The sequence below is a fragment of the Hyla sarda genome, chromosome 9 (genome assembly GCF_029499605.1).
Source record: "Hyla sarda isolate aHylSar1 chromosome 9, aHylSar1.hap1, whole genome shotgun sequence".
In the NCBI taxonomy this organism is placed as follows: Eukaryota; Metazoa; Chordata; class Amphibia; order Anura; family Hylidae; genus Hyla; species Hyla sarda.
In genome coordinates, this window is record NC_079197.1 from 177,114,688 (window position 1) to 177,140,476 (window position 25,789).

The 25,789-nt window shown below is 43.8% G+C and overlaps 1 protein-coding gene and 1 long non-coding RNA gene across 3 annotated transcripts in view; one reads left to right on the top strand and one right to left on the bottom strand.

Moving 5' to 3' along the window:
• LOC130291147 (connector enhancer of kinase suppressor of ras 2-like) overlaps positions 1–25,789 on the top strand; it is a 563,764-nt gene that overhangs the window by 275,863 nt on the left and 262,112 nt on the right. For both annotated transcript variants that reach the window (XM_056539606.1, XM_056539607.1), the window contains exons 3-4: positions 14,310–14,512; positions 19,128–19,215. In XM_056539606.1, the coding sequence (XP_056395581.1) occupies positions 14,310–14,512; positions 19,128–19,215 (291 nt within the window). The remainder of the gene's footprint in view (positions 1–14,309; positions 14,513–19,127; positions 19,216–25,789) is intronic.
• Positions 224–12,505, bottom strand: LOC130291150 (uncharacterized). Its single transcript, XR_008847807.1, has 2 exons — positions 12,310–12,505; positions 224–1,034 (listed from the first exon to the last, which is right to left on the bottom strand). It is a non-coding gene; the product is annotated as an uncharacterized LOC130291150 (long non-coding RNA).

Genomic DNA, 25,789 nt, shown 5'->3' on the forward strand with positions numbered 1-25,789 from the left:
GGGGAAAAAACAGATAAAACCCGTATAAGTTTTTAAAAAAAATTGTGGTCAATGGGAACCGTACAGAACCGTATGTGCGTACAGTTCCGTCCAGTTTGCACAATACGGTTTTGCAGTTTGCACATGCGCAGTGCACACCAAAAGTTCTTCCCACAAATAGAACAAGAAGAACTTTATTTAATTGAGGACAAAAATAAAACCGTATCCTTTTTTTTTCTTCAAAAAACGTATTAAACCGTATGCAACCGGACAACCGTTTTCAAACCGTATACGGTTTAAAACCTTACAGAGGTATACACTGTTGTACACAGTTGTATACGGTTCGATCCGGTTTTGAGACATACATTTTTTTTACAAAAAAAACTGATACGGGAACCGTATTGCAAAAACGAGATGTGAATGCAGCCACAGGGAGTGTCCATCTATATCCCTGCAGTCCCTTACCTTTGTTACTGTTTTTGTGCTCAGCAGGCCAATCCTGAGCCTTCCGCTACCAAGATAGCAATGAGCACATGTCCACAAAAACTCCTTCCCCAGCTTTAGTCGCTGCTCAGCTCCGGATGTACCTGGAGTATAACATATAAGTCAGGATCAATAAAAGAAGAAAAGCAAGTAGAGGTGTAACATGTGCTGGTTATTGGTAGAGACTATGGAGTAATAACAGATATGGGGACAGCAGCTTCAATGTCATATAACAGGGCAGCCTGGACTTCGGGGAAGGAGATGTGGGCGCTCCGTTCCATCTTCCAGTAAATTGGGTCAATTGAGTCGTCTTGTGGGATCTCTGGAGGTTGTGGGAGATTGATCTATTTTTGCAGCTAACAAGACTTCTCTCATAAATCCAGCGTTCTGCCTCCACTTGTCTGCGGCGCTGATGGATGAACACTCAATCACTTCTCTCTTGCCCCAGGATCCAAATGTGCTTTTTTCTTCATTTAATAATAAGAAGTTGTCTGATGTTTTCTGAAGAGGCCTCGGGGCTGTGACAGGCACAAGCGGCGTCTCTGCCATCCTACAAGACGTGTTAATGGCTCCTGCAATACAATCACTACATGATATCAATATATGGAAGTGACAAGACAGCATGGCCGAAGGAAAGGGAGACCCTGGTCGGGCCTGGACATGGGAGACCCTTATATCCTCTAAGCTAGATATAGGGGATCTTTGTCTGGGCTGGAAATGGAGGACACCTTTTTAGGGGTACTATGGTGGAAAACTTTCTTTTTTAAATCAACTGGTGCCAGAAAGTTAAACAGATTTGTAAATTACTTCTATTAAAAAATCTTAATCCTTCCAGTACTTATTAGCTGCTGAATACTACAGAGGAAATTATTTTCTTTTTTGAACACAGAGCTCTCTGCTGACATCATGACCACAGTGCTCTCTGCTGACACCTCTGTCCATTTTAAGAACTGTCCAGAGTAGGAGAAAATCCCCATAGCAAACATATGCTGCTCTGGACAGTTCCTAAAATAGACAGAGATGTCAGCAGAGAGCACTGCGCTCATGATGTCAGCAGAGAGCACTGTGTTCCAAAAAGAGAAGAATTTCCTCTGTAGTATTCAGCAGCTAATATGTACTGGAAGGATTAAGCTTTTTTTTTTTAATAGAAGTCATTTACAAATCTGTTTAACTTTCTGGCACCAGTTGATTAAAAAAAATAATAATAATAATAAGTTTTCCACCGGAGTACCCCTTTCACTACTCCATGCCGGACCATCAAATGCCGGAGTACACATTATACCAGTGAATAAGGCTGCATTCACACTTTACATACTCTTTTTTCATTGTGGGTGCCAGATCCAGCTGGGGGAGGGGCAAACCGGGGCTCTCCCATACCCAAGCTGGACCATCGCTGAACTCCATTTACTTTAATGAGCCAACCCGAGTCAAACGGTGACTCCAGTCGGCTCATTTTTGACCCGTATGCGGTTTCCTGACTGGACCTAAAACCGTAGTATACTACGGTTGTAGGTCAGGTCACAAAACCGGATACGGGTCAAAACTATGCGGTTTCCTTGGTCTGGGTTGGACATGGAGGACCCCCCATGTTATCTGAACATTGGGTCGTGGTCTGGGCTAGAGGTTGAAGACATTCAGTTTGGACATGGGACCTTAGTCTGGGATGGACATGGAGGACCCCCATTTTATCTGAACATTGGGTCGTGGTCTGGGATGGACATGGAGGACCCCCCATTTTATCTGAACATTGGGTCGTGGTCTGGGATGGACATGGAGGACCCCCCATTTTATCTGAACATTGGGTCGTGGTCTGGGATGGACATGGAGGACCCCCATTTTATCTGAACATTGGGTCATGGTCTGGGCTGGACATGGAGGACCCCCATGTTATCTGAACATTGGGTCGTGGTCTGGGCTAGAGATTGAAGACATTCAGTTTGGACATGGGACCTTAGTCTGGGATGGACATGGAGGACCCCCATTTTATCTTGACACTGAGCCGTGGACTGGTCTAGAGATTGCAGACATTCCGTTTGGAAAAGGATGATCCTTTATTGTGCTGGACTTGGGACCAGTGTCTGATTTGGACTCTAGTCTGTGGTCTGGCCTGGATAGTGGACCTCGGACTTGGAGGACTCTCATTGTAGCTCGACATTGGACTATAGTCCGGCATGCACATTGGGCTTTTGGCCTTGTATAAACATTGTGTCCTCATCAGATCTGAATGCGTCTTGTATGGGGGACGCCTGAGTCATACGTTTTACTGTAGGTCAATAGTCGCCATGACGGACGCTTGTGTTTTACGCTAATTACTTTCCTGGAATAGCAGGACTTCGCTGTAGTAGAATGGAAACAGCTTTGATTTTCTCTGTTGGGGTTCTTCAGCTTCACTTCCCATCTAAAATCGATAGCGGTTCATTGGCCTTTGCTTTGTGACTATTGATTCTCTGCGGCTGTGAAGGCCTCTGGGTCCTCACTAGTTGTGGCGCTGTATATGAGACAGTCAGAACTCACAATATCTTTATCCAGCTGAAGGTTCAGATAATTCTGTTAAAGGGGTATTCCAGTAAAAAACAACTGGCGCCAGAAAGTTTAACAGAATTGTAACTTACGTCTATTAAAAAAATCTTAATCCACCCAGTACTTATAAGCTGCTGAAGTTGAGTTGTTCTTTTCTGTCTGACCACAGTGCTCTCTGCTGACACCTCTGTCTGTCTCAGAAACTGTCCAGAGCAGGAGAGGTTTGCTATGTGGATTTACTCCTACTCTGGACAGTTCCTGAGACAGTCAGAGGTGTCAGCAGAGAGCACTGTGGTCAGACAGAAAAGCACAACTCAACTTCAGCAGCTGATAAGTACTGGAAGGATTAAGATTTTTTAATAGAAGTAATTTACAAATATGTGTAACTTTCTGGAGCCAGTTAATATGAAAAAAATTGTTTTTCACTGGAATACCCCTTTAGGGGAACTCAGGTGGATTATTTTTTTTTTTTTCAAATCAACTTGTTAAACAGATTTGCAAATTACTTCTTTTTAAAAATCTTAAACCTTTCAGTACTTATCAGCTGCTGTATACTACAGAGAAATTTGTGAAGACCTTTCAAGTCTGAGCACAGTGCTCTCTACTGACACCTCTGTCCATGTCAGGAACTGTCCAGAGAAGGAGAGGTTTTCTATGGGGATTTGCTCCTGCTCTGGACAGTACTTGACATGAACAGAGGTGTCAGCAGAGAGCACTGTTGTCAGGCTGGAAAGAACTTCACAATTTTTTCTGGAGCATACAGCAACTGATAAGTACTGGAAGGGTTCAGATTTTGAAATAGAAGTAATTTACAAATCTGTTTTAACTTTCTGACACCAGTTGATTTGAAAACATTTGTTTTACACTTGTTTCCACCAGAATTCCCCTTTAACCTCTTCAGGACATAGGGCGTATGGATACGCCCTGAATCCCGAGTCCTTAAGGACCGAGGGCGTATCCATACGCCCGTGGGAATTCCGGCCCCCACCGCTAGCCGGTTGGGGACCGGAGCCGGATGCCTGCTGAAATCGTTCAGCAGGCATCCCGGCATATCGCCCAGGGGGGTCATTATGCCCCCCCATGTCGGCGATCGCCGCAGATCGCTGGACAATTCAGTCCAGCGATCTGCGGCGATTCCGGGTCAATCGGGTCTCCGGTGACCCGGTGACCCGGAATTACTGGCTGTTCGGGGCCGTCTCTGACGGCCCCGAACAGCCAGAGCCTGCAGGGGTGAGGTGGCACTGGTGCCACCTCACGATCGCCCTGATTCGTCGGCCGGATTACCGGCCGACCAATCAGGGCGCCTGCTGCGGGAGTCACTCCCGCACCCGCTCCGCCCCTCTTCCGGAGGACGTGAGCGGGTGCGGGAAGACGACCCCCGGTGCTGGGGACCCCGATCCCCGGCGCCCCTGTTGGGATCGGGGCCCAGGAGCAGCTGCGGCGGCGGGACTGACCTGCAGCGTCTGGATCGTTGGAGGTGAGTGACAGCCTCCTGCTGTTGCTTAGCAACAGCTCCCAGCATGCAAAAAGGGCATGCTGGGAGCTGTAGTTATGCAACAGCAGGAGGCAGACCACCACAACTCCCAGCATTCCATTATGGGCATGCTGGGACTTATGGTTTTGCAACAGCTGGAGGCACATTCTTTCTATGGAAAAGTGTACCTTCAGCTGTTGTATAACTACAACTCCCAGCTTGCACAAACAGCTAAAGTGCATGCTGGGAGTTGTAGTGGTGCATCTGCTGGTTGCATAACTACAACTCCCAGCATGCCCGTTGGCTGTCGGTGACTGCTGAGAGTTGTAGTTTTGCAACAGCTGAAGGCACACTGGTTGTGAAACTCAGAGTTTTTTTTTACCTAACTCAGTGTTTCACGACCGGTGTGCCTCCAGCTGTTGCAAACTACAACTCTCAGCAGTCACCGTACACCATGCACTGTACATGCTGGGAGTTGTAGTTTTGCAACAGCTGGAGGCACACTGGTTGTGAAACACTGAGTTAGGTCACAAACTCCGTGATACATAACCAGTGTGCCTACAGTTGTTGCAAAACTGCAACTCTCAGCAGTCACCGACAGCCAACGGGCATGCTGGGAGTTGTAGTTATGCAACAGCTGGATGTCCCCCCCCCCCAATGTGAACGTACAGGGTACACTCACATGGGCGGAGGCTTACAGTAAGTATCCGGCTGCAAATTTGAGCTGCCGCAAACTTTCTGCTGCAGCTCAAATTGCCAGCGAAAAACTACTGTGAACCCCCGCCCGTGCGACTGTACCCTAAAAACACTACACTACACTAACACAAAAAATAAAATAAAAAGTAAAAAACACTACATATACACATACCCCTACACAGCCCCCCTCCCCTCCCCAATAAAAATGAAAAACGTCTGGTACACCACTGTTTCCAGAACGGAGCCTCCAGCTGTTGCAAAACAACTCCCAGTATTGTCGGACAGCCGTTGACTGTCCAGGCATGCTGGGAGTTTTGCAACAGCTGGAGGCACCCTGTTTGGGAATCACTGGCGTAGAATACCCCTATGTCCACCCCTATGCAATCCCTAATTTAGGCCTCAAATGCGCATGGCGCTCTCACTTTGGAGCCCTGTCGTATTTCAAGGCAACAGTTTAGGGTCACATATGGGGTATCGCCGTACTCGGGAGAAATTGTGTTACAAATTTTGGGGGGTATTTTCTGCTTTTACCCTTTTTAAAAATGTAAAATTTTTGGGAAAACAAGCATTTTAGGTAAAAAAAAAATAATTTTTTTTACATATGCAAAAGTCGTGAAACACCTGTGGGGTATAAAGGTTCACTTAACCCCTTGTTACGTTCCCCGAGGGGTCTAGTTTCCAAAATGGTATGCCATGTGGTTTTTTTTTGCTATCCTGGCACCATAGGGGCTTCCTAAATGCGGCATGCCCCCAGAGCAAAATTTGCGTTCAAAAAGCCAAATGTGACTCCTTCTCTTCTGAGACCTGTAGTGCGCCAGCAGAGCACTTTTCACCCCCATATGGGGTGTTTTCTGAATCGGGAGAAATTGGGCTTCAAATTTTTAGGGGTATTTTCTGCTATTACCCTTTTTAAAAATAAATTTTTTGGGGGAAAACAAGCATTTTAGGCAAAATTTTTTATTTATTTTTTACATTTGCAAAAGTCGTGAAACACCTGTGGGGTATTAAGGTTCACTTTATCCCATGTTACATTCCCCGAGGGGTCTAGTTTCCAAAATGGTATGCCATGTGTTTTTTTTTTGCTGTTCTGGCACCATAAGGGCTTCCTAAAGGTAACATGCCCCCCAAAAACCATTTCAGAAAAACGTACTCTCCAAAATCCCCTTGTCGCTCCTTCCCTTCTGAGCCCTCTACTGCGCCCGCCGAACACTTTACATAGACATATGAGGTATGTGCTTACTCGAGAGAAATTGGGCTACAAATACAAGTAAAAATTTTGTCCTTTTACCCCTTGTAAAAATTCAAAAATTGGGTCTACAAGAACATGCGAGTGTAAAAAATGAAGATTGTGAATTTTCTCCTTCACTTTGCTGCTATTCGTGTGAAACACCTAAAGGGTTAAAACGCTGACTGAATGTCATTTTGAATACTTTGGGGGGTGTAGTTTTTATAATGGGGTCATTTATGGGGTATTTCTAATATGAAGACCCTTAAAATCCACTTCAAACCTGAACTGGTCCCTGAAAAATACTGAGTTTGAAAATTTTGTGAAAAATCGGAAAATTGCTGCTGACCGTTGAAGCCCTCTGGTGTCTTCCAAAAGTAAAAACTCATCAATTTTATGATGCAAATATAAAGTAGACATATTGTATATGTGAACCAAAAAAAAATGTATTCGTAATATCCATTTTCCTTACAAGCAGAAAGCTTCAAAGTTAGAAAAATGCTAAATTTTCAAATTTTTCATCAAATTTACTGATTTTTCACCAAAAAAGGATGCAAGTATCGATAAAAATTTACCACTATGTTAAAGTAGAATATGTCACGAAAAAACAATCTCGGAATCAGAATGATAACTAAAAGCATTCCAGAGTTATTAATGTTTAAAGTGACAGTGGTCAGATGTGCAAAAAACGCTCCGGTCCTTAAGGCCAAAATGGGCTCCGTCCTGAAGGGGTTAAACCCTCACACACGTCTTAGGGTCAATTCACACGGCAGAATTTCCACTCATCCGCCACAATTCCGCTTCCGCTTGTGTGGATTTTATGTGGAATTGGTGCAGAATACAAGCGGAAATTCTGCAGAAGTGTGAATAGGAGTGTGGACTCCCATAGAAGTGTATTGGGCTTACATTTGAGGATGAAAAACAGAGCTAATTTCTTTTTAAAACCGCTCCAGATCTGTCTCCGGGTTGGTTGTGGTTTAACAACTTGGCTCTATTCATTTCAATTGAACTGAGCTGCAGAACCACACCCAACCTAGAGACAGACAGGGAGTATTTTTTGAAAGAAAGTAGCTGTTTTTCCACTCCTGGATAACACTTTTAAAGGGGTACTCCACTGGCCAGTGTTGGGAACATTTAGTGCTGAACGCGGTGTACGTGCTGCCACCACGCCTCCTCCCAAAGACTTGCAGTGAGGGGGCGTGGCATAACGTCACAAGGGGCTGTGGCTGACCCCCGCTGTGCAGCGTGCACACAGCGTTCGGTACTAAATGTTCCGAATGCTGGTCGGTGGAGTACCCCTTTAGCTCTGCAGGACCTCACGTCTTAGGCTGCGTTCACGTTGTTCTGAGCATGCTCAGAAGTAAAAACGGATTGAAAAAACAGATGCAAACGCGGGTGACATTAAAGGCTCATCCATTTTCCATAGACTTCAATGTTAAATTTACTGTATCCGTTTTTTCTTCCGTTTATTTTTTCTTCCATCAAAAAAAAAATATTGCATGTGCCGTTTTTTCTGCCATCCAAAAAAAAGGAAATGAGTGCATACAGGTACAAACGGATGGAAACTGATAGTAAAATAATCCCATTGACCTGAATGGGATTTAAAAAAAAAAAACATTTTTAATCCATTTACAGCCTGCAAGAACGGAACCGAAACGGGCATTAAAAAAAAAACGGGGACAGACGAACGCACCCTTACACTGAAGGATATGTAACGTTTACATTAAGAACTTATACATTTTCTTGTAGTGGAACAGTGCCCCTAGTGGCCAGTTCTAAAAAATTGGAAACTACTTGCAAAAAAGTCCAAAGCTTTATTATGATTTATGGTGCGGAGGTGTCAGGCCACATTTTACTGTTCATATTAATAGAAAGCTTGGGGAAGAGATTGCAGTAAATCTGTAATATAGAGAGAGGGAAGCGTCTGCTGGCAGGAGCGGTGCTGACTGCGGCCCCCGAGTGCTGCGCCTAATTCTCCTTATTGATGACACCGAGAATAATGGAAGAGATGAAAGTGAGAAGGATGAGAGGATAAATTGGCAGTTCCTGGTAAAATGGCGTCTTGCAGAGTTTTCAGAGCTGCATTTACCTTGCGAACCCTCAGATCAGTACTCAGCTCCCCTGCAGAGCTACTGTAATTACCCTGCAGGAGAACAGAGACCCCCCCCCCCCACCACACACACACACGCGCCCCACTGAGACGACACTGCAGCTGTGCAAAAACATCGACTTTATATTGATTGGAACTTTTAACACTATAAGGACCGGGTCGCAGCTAGCTCATTCAAATCCCCTTGTAAAACAGGTTTTGAGTAGATCTCTGGGGATGTGAAGTAGATCTCTGGGGATGTGAAGTAGATCTCTGGGGATGTGAAGTAGATCTCTGGGGATGTGAAGTAGATCTCTGGGGATGTGAAGTAGATCTCTGGGGATGGAAAGTAGATCTCTGGGGATGTGAAGTAGATCTCTGGGGATGAGAAGTAGATCTCTGGGGATGTGAAGTAGATCTCTGGGGATGTGAAGTAGATCTCTGGGGATGTGAAGTAGATCTCTGGGGATGTATGGGGATCTCTGGGGATGTGAAGTAGATCTCTGGGGATGTATGGGGATCTCTGGGGATGTGAAGTAGATCTCTGGGGATGTATGGGGATCTATGGGGATGTGAAGTAGATCTCTGGGGATGTGAAATAGATCTCTGGGGATGTGAAGTAGATCTCTGGGGATGTGAAGTAGATCTCTGGGGATGTGAAGTAGATCTCTGGGGATGTATGGGGATCTCTGGGGATGTGAAGTAGATCTCTGGGGATGTGAAGTAGATCTCTGGGGATGTGAAGTAGATCTCTGGGGATGTGAAGTAGATCTCTGGGGATGTGAAGTAGATCTCTGGGGATGTATGGGGATCTCTGGGGATGTGAAGTAGATCTCTGGGGATGTGAAGTAGATCTCTGGGGATGTATGGGGATCTCTGGGGATGTATGGGGATCTCTGGGGATGTGAAGTAGATCTCTGGGGATGTATGGGGATCTGGAGGTAAACACTAAAAGTTCTCATTCTCTATACAGCAATAACAAATCCTGAAAATGTTTTCCACTTTACCTCTCTTCTTAGCATGTCCAGGCATGCTGGGAGTTGTAGTTTTGCAACATTTGGAGGGCCACAGATTGGAGACCACTGGGGTGCGTTCACATTAATGCTCATCTCCTCTGTCCATTGACTTTAATGTTTTTTCCGCTGTCCTGTTCACACTGCGGAAATACTGCTAGCGGAATCCCGACGCTGAAATCCGTTCTGCTTGAAGAAAGAACATGTTCATTCTTCAAGCGGAATCCGCGAGCAGAAATCAATAGAAGTCAATGGTTAAAAAAAATTCTGCCCGACATTGTTTTCGCACGGAATTCGTGCGCAATTTGTGTGGAATTTGCGCGGAATTCACGCGGAAATGGCAGAAAAACCCTTCACTTCTTTCTCCCCCATTTCCGCGTGCAATTCCACGCAAATTGCGCGTGAATTTCGCACGAAAATAAAATTCTTTTTTCCGCCCGTAAAAGATTTTCGGCGTGAATTACTCTTGATTTACTACGTGTGAACGCACCCTTATATAGAGGAACCTCGGTTCAAAACCCTATATTTGCTTTTACTATATGAGCAATCAGAAAAACCTTATTAAAAAAAAAAAAAAAGATTAAATAAAAAATAAAAGCCCCTATAAAAAACAAAACAAAAAAAAGAAAACAAATGATTAAAAAAACTATACACATTTGGTATTGCTGCATCTGTAACAACCCGAATGAGAAAAAAAAAAAGTATCATTATTTATCCCTGTAATAAAAAAAATAAACAGCTTGAAAAAAAAAAAATGTCACCACAAAAAAACAAACAAAAAAAAAACAACTCCCTCCACCCTTTCAACGCTTTACTCATAGTTGACTGTGGCATCTAGATGTGTTAAAAACAGCTGCCGGTTAGCTCAGGGGAGCTGATCGAGACCACCGCAGTGTAATCACGATGTCCCAATCAGCACAGAGGATGATCAGAGGTCCCTTACCTAACTCTGTCCTGTCCAGTCAGTGCAGGAAGCCTCGACAGCCTGTAATCATGATAACACTGATCAATGCCATGCTACGGCACAGCATTGATCAGTGTATGACATCGAAAGATTTCATGTAATAGTCTGTAATAGTCTCCTATGGGGGCTAAAAAATAGTGAATAAAATGTAAATAAAATGAAATAGTAATAAATTTCAATCACGTGATTTCCCACGTAAATAAAATAATATACCGTATTTTTCGCCCTATAGGACGCACCGGCGTATAAGACGCACCCAATTTATAGGTGCAAAATAAAAAATAAAAAAAGATTTTGAACCCAATAGTGGTCTTCAACCTGCAGACCTCCAGATGTTGCAAAACTACAACTCCCAGCATGCCCGGACAGCCGTTGGCTGTCCGGGCATGCTGGGAGTTGTAGTTTTGCAACATCTGGAGGTCCGCAGATTGAAGACCACTGCATAGGAGGTAATACTCACGTGTCCCCGCCGCTCTGGACCCGTCACCGCTGCCCTGGATGTCGCTCCATCGCTGTCGCCGTGTCCCAGTCGCTCCGGAAAGTCTCTGCTGCCGTCCGGGTATCCTCGCTCTCCGTCGCCGCCATCACGTCGTTACGCACGCCGACGCACGTACGGGACGACGTGATGACGAGGAAGGAGAGCGCCGGCCATACAGGGGATCCCTGAACGGAGAAGACACCGAGGAGGCAGGTAAGGTCCCTCTCGGTGTCCTGTAAGCACTAACCCGGCTATTACGTCGGGCTGTTCGGGACCGCCACTGGGAAATCGCGGCGGTCCCGAACAGCCCGACTGAACAGCCGGGTTAGTGTCACTTTCCCTTCAGACGCGGCGGTCAGCTTTGATCGCCGCGTCTGAAGGGTTAATACAGGGCATCACCGCGATCGTTGATGTCCTGTATTAGCCGTTGATGGCCGCAGGGACCGCCGCGATAGGGGTGTATTCGCCGTATAAGACGCTCCGACTTTTTCCCCCCAGTTTTGGGGAAGAAAAAGTGCGTCTTATATGGAGAAAAATACGGTAAGCAAAAAATAAACAAAATATAAGAACTATTAAAATATAACATTAAATAAACCACACAGTCAATGGAGTAATTGTAAAAAAAAAAAAATACCAAACTCCAGAATTGCATATTTTTGGTCACCTCATATATAAAAAATTTAAAAAAAAATAAATAAAAAAAAAAGTCGCATTAAAACAAAAATGGTACCAATAAAGACTACTCACAGCTCACAACACACAAACTGACTCCCATACAGCCCCTTCAGATGGACCTATAGAATACATATAAGATTGTAGACCAAAACGATATTAATAGAGCTTAAAGGGGTACTCCGGCGCTTAGACATCTTATCCCCTATCCAAAGGATAGGGGATAAGATGCCTGATCGCGGGGGTCCTGCTGCTGGGGACCACCGTGATCTTGCACGTATCATCACCCCAGTTAAAATCAGTCCCCGGAGCGTGTTCGCTCCGGGTCTGATTACCGGCGACCACAGGACCGGCGGCGTGTGACGTCATGCCTCCGCCCCGTGTGATGTCACGCTCCGCCCCCTCAATGCAAGCCTATGGGAGGGGGCGTGACAGCTGTCACGCCCCCTCCCATAGGCTTGCATTGAGGGGCGGAGCGTGACATCACACGGGGGCGGAGGCGTGACGTCACACGCCGCCGCGTGGATAGGGGATAAGATGTCTAAGCGCCGGGGTACCCCTTTAATAAAGATAAGGTGTCATTTTTTACCGAAAAGTGCACTGCGTAGACGGAAGCCCAAAGAGCCAGTTTTTTTTTAACATTTACACACAAACACATTGACATATGAGTTAAGGCCCAACGCATCGCCTAGCTGTCACTTGCACCGAGTCCCTACCTGCACCGCCATCTTGAATCGTAGACTTCGGTAGAGATCGATCAAGCCTTGTGCAGAGGAGCAATTGCCCATAGCAACCAATCAGATTCCAGCTTTCATTTTTAAATGGCCTCTTTTTAAAAATGAAAGCTACAATCCAGTTGGTTGCCGTGAGCAACTGCTCCTCCCCACAAGGTTTCCTCACCCAGTCCCATACTGCCTCAGTGCACCATCACCTGATCAGGTACAGACCGTACCATCTCTACCTGAGGGGGAGGATAGTGCTATCGTTCATCCCTCAGTGTGCTCCTTGCACTATTTTATAGCAGTTTTTGCTTAATGGCAGTGTCTCCCAACCAGGGTGCCTGCAGCTGTTGCAAAACTATAACTCCCAGCATGCCCGGACAGCCTTTGGCTGTCCGGGCATGCTGGGAGTTGTAGTTTTGCAGAATAAACGCAGCAGCCAGATGTTAGCTGGTAGTCAATAGGAAACTATTAAACACCAATCTCATTGCGTTTTATTTTATTTATTTATTTTTTGCGTTTTTTCTGCTCAGCGTAAGTTTTTCAAAATGGCAGCATGCTCTGGGTGCGGTTTTTATTTTTGAGGAAACTGTGGCGTGCTTCCCCTCATAGACTTCTATAGGTGGAAAAAAAAATTAACTGGTGGGGTCTTTTCTAGCAATTTTATTTTTTTTTTCCCTCCCAAATTCTCCAATAGAAATCTTCGAGTCCCATGATGACGAATCACAGGACTTATAATGAAAAAAAATATATAAAAAAAACACAGGGAATAAAACGACAAATAAAAAAAACACCTATACTAATACACACCATTAAAAAAAAAATGGCAAAAAAAAAAGAAAAAACTATCATGGAGGAGAAAAACAAGGAGGCAGTTTTTTTTTCTTTTTTGTGGCGTTTCTTTCTGGCTAAGATTACGCTTAAAAAAAGTTCTATCTGTTGATAGCCTAGGCTTTGTTTCCACACAACTTGGCGTTTTTTGTGACCTTTAGGGTGCGTTCCCACCTGGCGTATACGCAGCGTTTTTCACGCTGCGCAAAATTTACGGCAGCAGCGGGAAATACACTGCGTATTCCTTGCTCACTATACACACTTTCCGGCGGCAGCCCTATGCGTGCAGTGAGTTTTGGAGGCGGGGCCATCTGCCGGCGTGACTGTGACACGCGACTCCGCCTCCAAAACTCACTGCACACATAGGGCTGCCGCCGGAAAGTGTGTATAGTGAGCAAGGAATACGCGTTTCCAGCTGCTGCCGTAAATTTAGCGCAGCGTGAAATATGCTGCGTATACGCCAGGTGGGAACGCACCCTAAAAGGAAAAAATAAATGTCCCCTCATTTGGGGTGTTTTTGTTTTGTTTTAAATGGATGTGTTAAATCCAGGGCTCAAGTCCTGCAGGAACTCATGGGAACGGAGTTCCTGCACTTTTCCCACAGCAGGAACGCAGTTCCCATTAGCAGGAGTCCTGCAGGACCAGCCCTTAAAGGGGTACTCCACTCCTAGACATCTTATAGATGTGTGATCGTGGGTGTGTCTTTGCTGGGGACCCCCACGATCTCGGCTGCGGTACCCCAGAACTTCGCTCCGTGCCGGATGACTGGTGATGCAGGGCAGAGGCTCGTGACGTCACAGAAATGCCCCCTCAATGCAAGTCTATGGGAGGGGGCGTTCACGCCCCCTCCCATAGACTTGCATTGAGGGACCGTGACGTCACGAGCCTCCGGCGCCGCACCCAACGCTCTAAACGAAAGCCGGGAGCAGCAGGTAGAACGTGGGGGGTCCCCAGCCGCAGGACCCCTGGGATCAGACATCTTATCCCCTATTCTTTAGATAGGGTATGATATGTCTAGTACCCCTTTAAGTGGAAATCTTTGGTGAGTTCCCACACTTTTTTTCCCAGGACTTGACCCCTGGTTAAATCCACGTTGCGTTTTTCGTTTTTGTTTGGACTTTTCTAGTGTGTGAAATAATTATAATAATTTTTTTTTCTTTCTGCAGAATTACGGTCTGGAGACGGAGAACCTGCGGACGCTCTCTCACAAACTTAACGCATCAGCCAAAAATCTGCAAAACTTCATAATGGGTAGAAGGCGGAGCGGGCACTACGATGGGAGGGCCTCCCGGCGACTGCCAAACGACTTTCTTACCTCCGTAGTGGATCTGATCGGTGCTGCCAAGAATCTCTTAGCCTGGCTGGACAGGTAACACCATGTCTACGTGTGCCCTACCTACAGTCACTGTTAGCGTATGTTTTTGGAATTTCGCGAAAATTGCGGCAAAACTGTGATGGAATTCTGTGCTCTCTAAACACAGAATTCTGCCGAAATTCAAGCCTCGTTGAGTTTAAGGGGATTTCGCCCACAATTCTGCAGTTCCACAGTTCTTAAAAATTTGCGGAATGGGAAATTTCTGTGGCAGGAAATTTCTGTCCACCGCGGAAATCCAGCTGCGTGATTGGGACAGCGGAATCCCATTAAACATAATGGAGGAGATTTATCAAATCCTGAGGAAAGGTTGCCGAGTTGCCCATAGCAACCAATTAGATCGCTTCTTTCATTTTTAACAAGGCCTCTGCAAAATGAAAGAAGCGATCTGATTGGTTGCTACGGGCAACTGGGCAATCTGCGGAATTCCGCTTGGAAATTCCAATGTGTGAACATAGCCTTACATTGCAACAAAACTGCAGCTGTTATCCCCAGGACATGTTTTTCCACATTACCAAATTAGTTGTTAGCCCCTCGGGTGTTTTTTTCCTACGCAGGGTCATGTGACAGGTAACAGGCAGGACATAACATTTTCATTATATCACAATTGAAACAGATGCATCATGGGAAGAAACTATGGGGGGGGGGGATTCACCGGTGTTTGCCTGACCTTTTCCAGGTGCGTCAAATGTTTTACAAATGTCGCACTTACAATGATAAATTTGGCGCAATCCAATACCAGCCTCCTCCAACCGCCCGTTGGAAAATGCTCAGCCAAAGCACACTTTTTTTTTATTTTTTATTTTTTTTGGTTCTTAAGTTGATTAAAGGGTTAATCAGGTTTTGAAAAAATAAAATAAATAAACTAAAATAAATAAATGAATGAGTAAATGAATAAATAAATGAATGAATGAATGTATAAATAATTAAATACATAAATTAATAAAGAAATATATGAGTGAATGAGTAAATGAATGAATGAATGAGTAAATGAGTGAATGAATGTATAGATAATTTATTAAATAAATTGATAAATAAATGAATGAGTAAATGAGTAAATTAATGTAGAAATAATTAATTAAATAAATGAATGAATAAATGAATGAGTAAATGAGTGAATGAAAGTATAAATAATTAATTAAATAAATGAATGAATAAATGAATGAATGAGTAAATGAGGGAATGAAAGTATAAATAATTAATTAAATAAATTGATAAATAAATGAATGAGTAAATGAGTAAATCAATGTATAAATAATTAATTAAATGAATGAATAAGTGAGTGAATGAATGTATAAATCATTAATTAAATAAATTGATAAATAAATGAATGAGTAAATGAGTAAATTAATGTATAAATAATTAATTAAATAAATGAATGAATGAATAAGTGAGTGAATGAATGTATAAATCATTAATTAAATAAATTGATAAATAAATGAATGAGTAAATGAGTGAATGAATGTATAAATAATTAAATAAATGAATGAATGAATAAGTGAGTGAATGAATGTATAAATAATTAATTTAATTAATTAATTAATGAATAAATAAATAATTAAATGAAGGAATGAATGAATATATAAAGGAATAAATGAAGATATGAATGAATGAATAAAAAAATTAATAAATAAATAAATTAAAATCCCCATATGTAGTAAAACAAACAAACTTACTTACCTCCCTCCTCCGGTCCCTCGCGGATCCCCTGCTCAGCTTCCGGTCGGCGCCCCATTGTTAGTGGTTTTCCCGCGCTGATTGGCTGCGGCAGTTTACGAATTCTCTCCTAAAGTAACACAGGAAGTGCCTAGATCTGATACAATGATACAATGGCTGCGTGTTAGGGCGAATCGAAAGATTGGCGCCTTCCCTCTAGTGCGGTGGTCACCAAACTGAGACACTCCAGGTGTCGCAAAACTACAACTCCCAGCATGCCCGGACAGCCAACGGCTGTCCGGGCATGCTGGGAGTTGTAGTTTTGCGACATCTGGAGGGCCTCAGTTTGGAGACCACTCTAGCAGACAGAGTTATTTTCAAACATAGTCGCTTGGTTCCTGTGCCTTTCTAAGCACACAAACCGTAACGTGAACGCGGCCTAAGATCAGCTGCTTGTCTACGTCCGGACACTCATCGTCCATAGATCTGTGTTTTTTTTTTTAACCCCCTGAAGCCGATGAATTCCGCTAATGATTCCCTGAAAAGAAGATAATAAAGCGAATGGCGGCGGCCATTTCCCGGGGTGAATGTGAATGAGAGAGAGGACGCATTCATGATCCTCGCTGATGACATGTTGGCTCAGCCGCGGGCAGTCGGCCTGACCTGGTTCCGTCCGCTCCGATTACAGTCACGATGCCATTAGACGGATGCCCTTCCCACATCATTGCGGGGAGAGAGAGAGCGGGCGAGCGAGGGGAAACGGTCTCCGCTACAATGTATCAACTTCCCAGACAGCAAATGAAGCTGAAGAGGAGACAATGTAACGACTCTGCCAGGGTTCCAGGCCGAGTTCGCACCAACGCTGCTTCTTCTGTTGTCCTGCAACGCCAAAGAAGCGCAATGAGGAAAATAACGGTGGTGCCGGATCCCACGCGCGCCAAACCTGTCATACACATAGGGGTGAAATTTATCATTTTGCATTTATTTTTTTTTTATTTTTTTTTAAATTGCGCACTATTTGTTCTCATTTATACAGTTTTTCTAGTAGGGCAGATTTTTTATTTATTTTTTTGTACGAAAGTAAACTCCACCCCCTAGGTGGCACAGGATGTGGGAAGTTCGTCGATGCGAGTCTTTTACCCCTGTTGCGCATCCATTAAAGAAAAAAAACATTTTTTTGTAAAAAATTTTTGGTGCTTTCATCATGTGACCAAAGGAACAAAACGCCAGAAAAAACGTCAAAAATAAACCCACTTGGTGTTTTGTTATAGCATTTTCTTTTCTCCCATAGACTCCTATGGGTGAGGAATGCCAAGATTTTGTAAAAAAATAAATAAATAAAAAATCTTAGGGAAAAAGCGCCAAATTAGTAAATAGTAAATATCGTGGAAAAATACCTGTCGGGTAGTCTTGGCGTTTCCCCCCCCTGTGTTTTATTCATGTGTCATGTGATTGTTTTATTAAAGGGGTACTCCCGTGGAAAACTTTTTTTTTTTTTTAAATCAACTGGTGCCAGAAAGTTAACAGATTTGTAAATCACTTCTATTAAAAAATCTTAATCCTTCCAGTACTTTTTAGGGGCTGTATACTAAAGGGAAATCCAAAAAAGAACTGCATTTCCTCTTAATGTCATGACCACAGTGCTCTCTGCTGACCTCTGCTGTCCATTTTAGGAACTGTCCAGAGCAGCATATGTTTGCTATGGGGATTTTTTCCTGCTCTAGACAGTTCATGAAATGGACAGCAGAGGTCAGCAGAGAGCACTGTGGTCATGACATTAAGAGGAAATGCATTTCTTTTTTGGATTTCTCTTTAGAATACAGCCCCTAAAAAGTACTTCAGACAGAAAATAAATTCAAAAAGAAAAGAATTTCCTGTGGAGCATACAGCAGCTGATAAGTACTGGAAGGAATAAGATTTTCAAATAGAAGTAATTTACAAATCTGTTTAACTTTCTGGCACCAGTTGATTTAAAAAAAAAAAAAAAAGTTTTCCACGGCAGTGACCAAAAGAACAAAAAGCTGAAAAAAAGAACGTCAATGCTAATCCCACGTGGTGTTTTTTATGGCGTTTTTTTTACTCTTCAATAGACACCTGTAGGAGAGAAACGCCAAGATTTTGTAAAAAAAAAATAAAAAATAAAAAAAGTTGGGAAAAAACACCAAATTAGTAAATACTGTGGGGAAATACCTAGAGATGAGCGAACTTACAGTAAATTCGATTCGTCACGAACTTCTCGGCTCGGCAGTTGATGACTTTTCCTGTGTAAATTAGTTCAGCTTTCCGGTGCTCCGGTGGGCTGGAAAAGGTGGATACATTCCTAGGAAAGAGTCTCCTAAGACTGTATCCACCTTTTCCAGCCCACCGGAGCACCGGAAAGCTGAACTAATTTATGCAGGAAAAGTCATCAACTGCCGAGCCGAGAAGTTCGTGACGAATCGAATTTACTGTAAGTCCGCTCATCTCTAAAATACCAGTCGGGTAGTCTTGGCGTTTTTTTTATTTTTTATTTTTCCCCCTCTTGTGTTTCATCACGGCAAAGTCATGTGATTCTTTCATTAAGTGACCGAAGAAACAAAACGTCAATACTAAACCCAAACGGCGTTTTGTTATGGGTTTTTTTTTTCTCCCATAGACTTCCATGGGAGAGAAATGCCAAGATTTTGTTTAAAAAAAAAAAATGAAATAAACGCTATAGTCTCCACATACTGCGATTTTGGATGATGAGTGAAAAAAACGTCAAAAGAAAAAAACGCCAATTGTGTTCAGCTTTTGATAAATCCCTACAGCTTTTCTCTGGAAAAAAAAAAAATGCTGTTCGGTATTTGTGGCTTTTATTTTTGCATTTTTTTTTTTTTTTTTTGCACTTTTGCAAAAAAAAATTAAAATAAAAAATAAACTCGTAGGCGAGCAGATGATGATGTCGTATTAAACGTAATTTTCTTCATTCCGCCAGGTCTCCGTTTGTCAGTGTGACGGAATATTCACTGCTGAAAAATAACATTGTTCAACTGTGCCTGGAACTCACCACCATCGTGCAGCAGGTAAGATAAAGACCTCAGTGATGACCTCAGAGTTCACTAACGCAGTGTTTCTCAATCAGGGTACCTCCAGCTGTTCCAAAACTACAACTCCCAGCATGCCCGGACAGCCAAAGGCTGTCCGGGCATGCTGGGAGTTGTAGTTTTGCAACAGCTGAAGGCACCCTTGTTGGAAAACCCTGCTCTTGACCCTAGCTGGACTTCACACAGACAAGGGTGCCTCCAGCTGTTGCAAAACTACAACTCCCAGAATCCCCCAACAAGCCTTTGCCTGTCCGGGAATGCTTGGAGTTGTAGTTTTGCAACTGTGGTTTTTGTCTTTACACTTGGCACACAAATTTGCGCGGTAGACGTGATGTATGGCGCACATAAATTCACCCCTGATGTGCAGGCTAACTTTGTGATGGCAGCAAGGAAAGCAAAGCTGGTTAAACTGTTATCCATTTAAAGGGGTATTCCGGTGGAAAACAATTTTTTTTTAAAATCAACTGGTGCCAGAAAGGTCTACAAATATTTAAATTGCTTCTATTTAAAAATCTTAATCCTTCCAGTACTTTCCAGCTGCTATATGCTCCACAGAAAGTTGTGTAGTTCTTTCCACTCTTATCGCAGTGCTCTCTGCTGACACCTCTGTCTGTCTTAGGAACTGTCCAGAGTAGGAGAGGTTTGCTAAGGGGATTTGCTCCTACTCTGGACAGTTAGTTCCTGACATGGACAGAGGTGACAGCAGAGAGCACTGTGTTCAGAAAGAACTACACAACTTCCTCTGGAGCATACCGCAGCTGATAAGTACTGGAAGGATTAAGATTTTTTAATAGAAGTAATTTACAAACCTTTTTAACTTTCTGGCACCAGTTGATTAAAAATAATAATAATCATTTTCACCGGAGTACCCCTTTAAGTGTACGTTCACACAGGCAAAGACGCATACGATGAATTGGCTTCCGACTCATCGCAGGCGACTTTCAAGTTGCCTGAAGAGCTCCAATATGGCTGCTTTACCGGACAGATATTCCCTTCAGGACACTGGGAAAGCTGGGTGGCATGCACAGTGCAGGCCTCACGGACAAGGAGGGTGCTGTTTCTGGAAAAAAGCAGCTATGTCTTTTCTAATCTGGGCTAATGTAAAAAGAAATATAAAGAAATGAATCTTCTCAGTAAAAGGTAAATTCCTCTGGCGCCGCTCCTCTTCTCGTATCACACGCCATTATAGCAATATCACCATAGAGTTGCATAGACGATCATTTGTGTTTCGGCTTCAAAGGTGTCACAGAAAGTTGGATGCAGCAAAAAAAAAAAAAAAAAAAAACTGCAAAAAAAATAAAAAATAAAAAGATTAATAATGTATCAAGTGGGAGAAATTCCTGCCGGACCAGAGGGTTTTAACATGAGATTATAGGGAAAAAGAGTGGGAAAATGTGAAAGATACAAAAGCTGCATTAACATTGCAGAGATGAAAGTGAAATATTCCAGGGACCGACTCCGGCTCTCACAGTGGAGATTATGTAGCTTAATGGATGCCGAAAACCCCCAAGAGCCAAAACTATAATATAGTGCATGAAAATGCTTCTTTATAACATCCATAGACGAGCCGCATGTGTAAGAGCCTCTAAAAAAAAAAACCCAAGAGAGAACGGAAATCCAACGCCGGAGCGAAATCCCCCAACAGGAAAAGAACAATATCAAGATCTTCGTAGAAAAGAACTAAAAGACACAAAAACAAGAAATAAAACAGCTCTAAAGCCCTGTATCACAATGCTAGGAATGTATTTAAAGTGGAAAACATTATTTTTAAATCAACTGGTGCCAGAAAGATACACAGATTTGTAAATGACTTCTATTAAAAAATCTTAATCCTTCCAGTACTTATCAGCTGCTGTATGCAGTTCTTTTCTGTTTGAATTTCCTTTCTGTCTGACCACAGTGCTCTCTGCACACACCTCTGTCCATGTCAGGAACTGTCCAGAGCAGCATATGTTTGCTATGGGGATTTTTTTTATCCTGCTCTGGACAGTTCCTGACATGGACAGAGGTGTCAGCAGAGAGCACTGTAGTCAGACAGAAAATACATTTAGAAAGAAAAGAACTTCCTGTGGAGCATACAGCAGCTGATAAATACTGGAAGGATTAATAGTTTTCTACCGGAATACTTCTTTAAATAATTTTTAAGTGGTTTAAGGCTAAGTTGCTGCTACCTGAACTGGTGCTGATACTGCCGCCAACATTTTTGCTGTCAGAGGACATGGAACCAACAATTTTTATTTTTATTGAAAAAGTTTTTAGGGTGATTTGTCACTTGCCTACTAGTCAACTTTCCCTCTCAATTTTTTCAATGCCTATTTATGATAAACTCAGGAAGAAATACAACTATTTTGATCAAACCCAGAAAATACACGTAAATTGTCCTAAGATTCGGTCTCAACACTTTTAAATGCATAGTTATGTTAAACCTAGTTTAAAAAACTATAGCCCTCATTTACTAAGAGTGTCGGGTTTATCTCTGAGTGTTTCTTCATTTACTCCCTGTATTTTTCTCCCTGATTTACTAATGTGTCGCACGGATTGTGTCGCACGGGTTAGAAATTGTGTTGCATGGTAAATTTTATATATGCCCCCGACACAGCGCAATCATATGATCCCAGCAGTGCATGTATATATATATGCTCCCCGCACAGCGCAAACATATGCCCCCGGCACATCTATATACATATGCCTCAAGCGCTATCAAGGACAAGCATTTTATTAGCAGAGCATCACTCTGGGAAGCCGCTGCACGATGCTTTGCTTATGCTCCGCTTGTCAATCATAGCGAATCAGAGGCATATGTGTATAGAAGTGAAGTGGGGAGCAGACATATAGCCGTATCTGGTCCCCACTTCGCTTCTATACACAATCCTCAGCAAACACCTCAGCTGCCCCATCGCCTTCCCCATCCCCGGTGTTATAATTACCTGTTCCCGTGGCCCGCGCTTCTTCTGGCTCCGGCGCTGTGGCTGTGCGCTGCGATGCGCAATGACGGGTGACGTCACCAAACGCGACGTCACCGTAAGTGTGCACAGTGACAGCGCCGGAGCCAGAAGAAGCGCGGGCCACGGGAACAGGTAATTATAACACCGGGGATGGGGAAGGCGATGGGGCAGCTGAGGTGTTTGCTGAGGATTGTGTATAGAAGCGAAGTGGGGACCAGATACGGCTATATGTCTGCTCCCCACTTCACTTCTATACACATATGCCTCTGATTCGCTATGATTGACAAGCGGAGCATTAGCAGAGCATCGTGCAGCGGCTTCCCAGAGTGATGCTCTGCTAATAAAATGCTTGTCCTTGATAGCGCTTGAGGCATATGTAGATAGATGTGCCGGGGGCATATGTTTGCGCTGTGCGGGGGGGCATATATACTGTATATATACATGCACTGCTGGGATCATATGTTTGCACTGTGCGGGGGGCATATATACTGTATAAACATGTGTTGCTGGGGGCATATGTTTGCGCTGTGCGGGGGGCATATATACTGTATATACATGCACTGCTGGGATCATATGTTTGCGCTGTGCGGGGGGCATATATACTGTATAAACATGTGTTGCTGGGGCATATGTTTTCGCTGTGCGGGGGGCATATATACTGTATAAACATGTGCTGCTGGGGGCATATGATTGCGCTGTGCCGGGGGCATATATACTGTATACACATGCGCTGTTGGGGGCATATGTTTGCTCTGTGCGGTGGGCAAATATATATATCTCTTAACATAAAAAACGACTTTGTACAAACGTGAACATGTTTTTTACAACAGCTTGCAGCTGTCGGGAAAAAAAAAGGACAAAACCCGAGTTATGTGGTCGGAAAAATTGGTAAATCTGTGTGAAAGTAAGGTTTTGGTCGGGAAACGCCCCTTTTTCGGCTTTTCAGCAAGCCAAGTCGGGTGGTTTGGGAATTAGTGTCGCAACATGGCGCACATTGTCTGCGCCATGGCGCAGACAATGCGCGACAACATAAACCCGACAAATGCTGTCAGTTTGGTGATAGTAAATGAGGGCCTATATGTTTGATTAAACTCAGAAAATACACTTAACATGTCCTAAAAATGTGTATTCCTCGTTCACATTGCTTGTAATGCGTATTAATGTTAAAATACAGGTAAGCCCACTGAACAATGCTTTGCTCAGCTTGCTAGGTATTTCTAATGTGATTTGTACTGCACCAACTAGATAAAATAATGCGGGTGACAGGAGGTCACTGCCTGAGGTCAGGCCGATGATTAATGCTCTTCTCAGCTTGCTTTCTGGGATCGGCTAAGAATGTTTTCTAGTTGCTGCTACTTCTATTGGTGCTGGTACTGCCACCAATATTGTTACTGGCAGAGTACATGGCAGGGGTGTTCTGTGCTGTACCCTGGCCAACAATTACTTTTTTATTGAAAAAGATTTGGAGGTTAATTTTATGTTTTTAGGGTGATTTGTCACTCACCTACTAGTCAACTTTCACTCTCAACTTTTTCAATGCATATTTATTATAAATCCAGGTAGAAATACTATATGTTTGATCAAACTCAGAAAATACACGCAACTTATTATGTGTATTCCACATTCACAATGCTTGGAATGTATATTTATGTTGAATTACAGGTCAGCCCACTGAATGCTTTGCGCAGCTTGCTAGGTATTGTAAAGTGGATTGTAGTGCACCAACTGGATGCAGCACTGCAGGTGACAGGGGGTCACTGTCTGAGGTCAGCCCACTGTTTAATGCTTTGCTCAGCTTGCTTTTAAATTCTATTGGATCCCTAGTTCCTGCTCTCTCAGCTTTCTCTCTCCAAGATGGCGGCCGCAATGCAGTGCATAGGGCTTTATCATCCTCTTAAAGAGGTACTCCACTGGCCAGCGCTTGGAACATTTAGTTCCGAACGCTGTGTGCATGCTGCGGGGGTCGGCCACGCCCCCTCGTGCCGTCACATTTTGATCAAACCCAGAAAATACACGTAAATTGTCCTAAGATTCGGTCTCAACACTTTTAAATGCATAGTTATGTTAAACCTAGTTTAAAAAACTATGGCCCTCATTTACTAAGAGTGTCAGGTTTATCTCTGAGTGTTTCTTCATTTACTCCCTGTATTTTTCTCCCTGATTTACTAATGTGTCGCACGGATTGTGTCGCACGGGTTAGAAATTGTGTTGCATGGTAAATTTTATATATGCCCCCGACACAGCGCAATCATATGATCCCAGCAGTGCATGTATATATATATGCCCCCCGCACAGCGCAAACATATGCCCCCAGCAACACATGTTTATACAGTATATATGCCCCCCGCACAGCGCAAACTTATGCCCCCAGCAACACATGTTTATACAGTATATATGCCCCCCGCACAGCGCAAACATATGCCCCTAGCAACACATGTTTATACAGTATATATGCCCCCCGCACAGCGCAAACATATGCCCCCAGCAACACATGTTTATACAGTATATATGCCCCCTGCACAGCGCAAACATATGATCCCAGCAGTGCATGTATATACAGTATATATGCCCCCCGCACAGTGCAAACATATGCCCCCGGCACATCTATATACATATGCCTCAAGCGCTATCAAGGACAAGCATTTTATTAATGTGATTTGTAGTGCACCAACTAGAGGTCACACAAATGCAAGCAATGATTGGATAATGGGTATGCTGGGCTACCCTGTCGTCATCTCAGTGTGCCTAGTATATATATTATGAAGAAGACTGAAGCATGGCACTAACCACTCATGACATCTATATCATCCGTATGTTTATTCAGGGATTACAAACATCAGATACTTCAGACAGAAGACACCAGGGAGGTGGTGCAGGGGAGAGGTTGAAGGGGTACTCTGCCCCTACACATCTTATTCCCTATCCAAAGGATAGGGGAAAAGATGTCTGATCGTGGGGGTCCCACAGCTGGGACCTGTGCGATCACTGTGCAGCACCAGAAGTTCGTTTAGAATGCTGGGTGTGGGTGGAGGGGGTCGTGACGTCACGGCCATGCCCCCTTGTGACGTCATGCCACACCCCTTCAATGCAAGTCTATGGGAGGGGGCATGGCATCTGCCATGCCCCCTCCCATAGACTTGCATTGAGGGGGAGTGGCGTGATGTCACGAGTGGCCTGGCTGTGATGTCACGACCCCCATTGCCCGTTCCAAGCATTTGGAACAAAATGTTCCGAACGCTGTGGCAGCGGAGTACCCCTTTAAGCACCTGCACTCCCTCCCCGGTGATGCTCCCTTTGAGTGACGGCCATATACACGAGACAAACACCTACTATCATATCAGTGGGAAGTACGGAATAATCATCCGCCAGAGGATGCTGGAATTAACCACATCAGGTCCGGTGATGGCGGCCTCCTCTACTGTGCTTCGTGTTCATTATGTAATATCTCAGTGGACAAAAATTCTTCTAAAATACAGAAGAGGCTGAAGGGAAACAGAGTGAAGGCGAGGAGCGGCGAGGGGAGGCTACCTGGGGAGATGGGAAGCTGGATGTTCGCACTTCATGACCAAAACAGCCTTTGATCTCGCAGCCTCCTTCTTCTGTCTTCT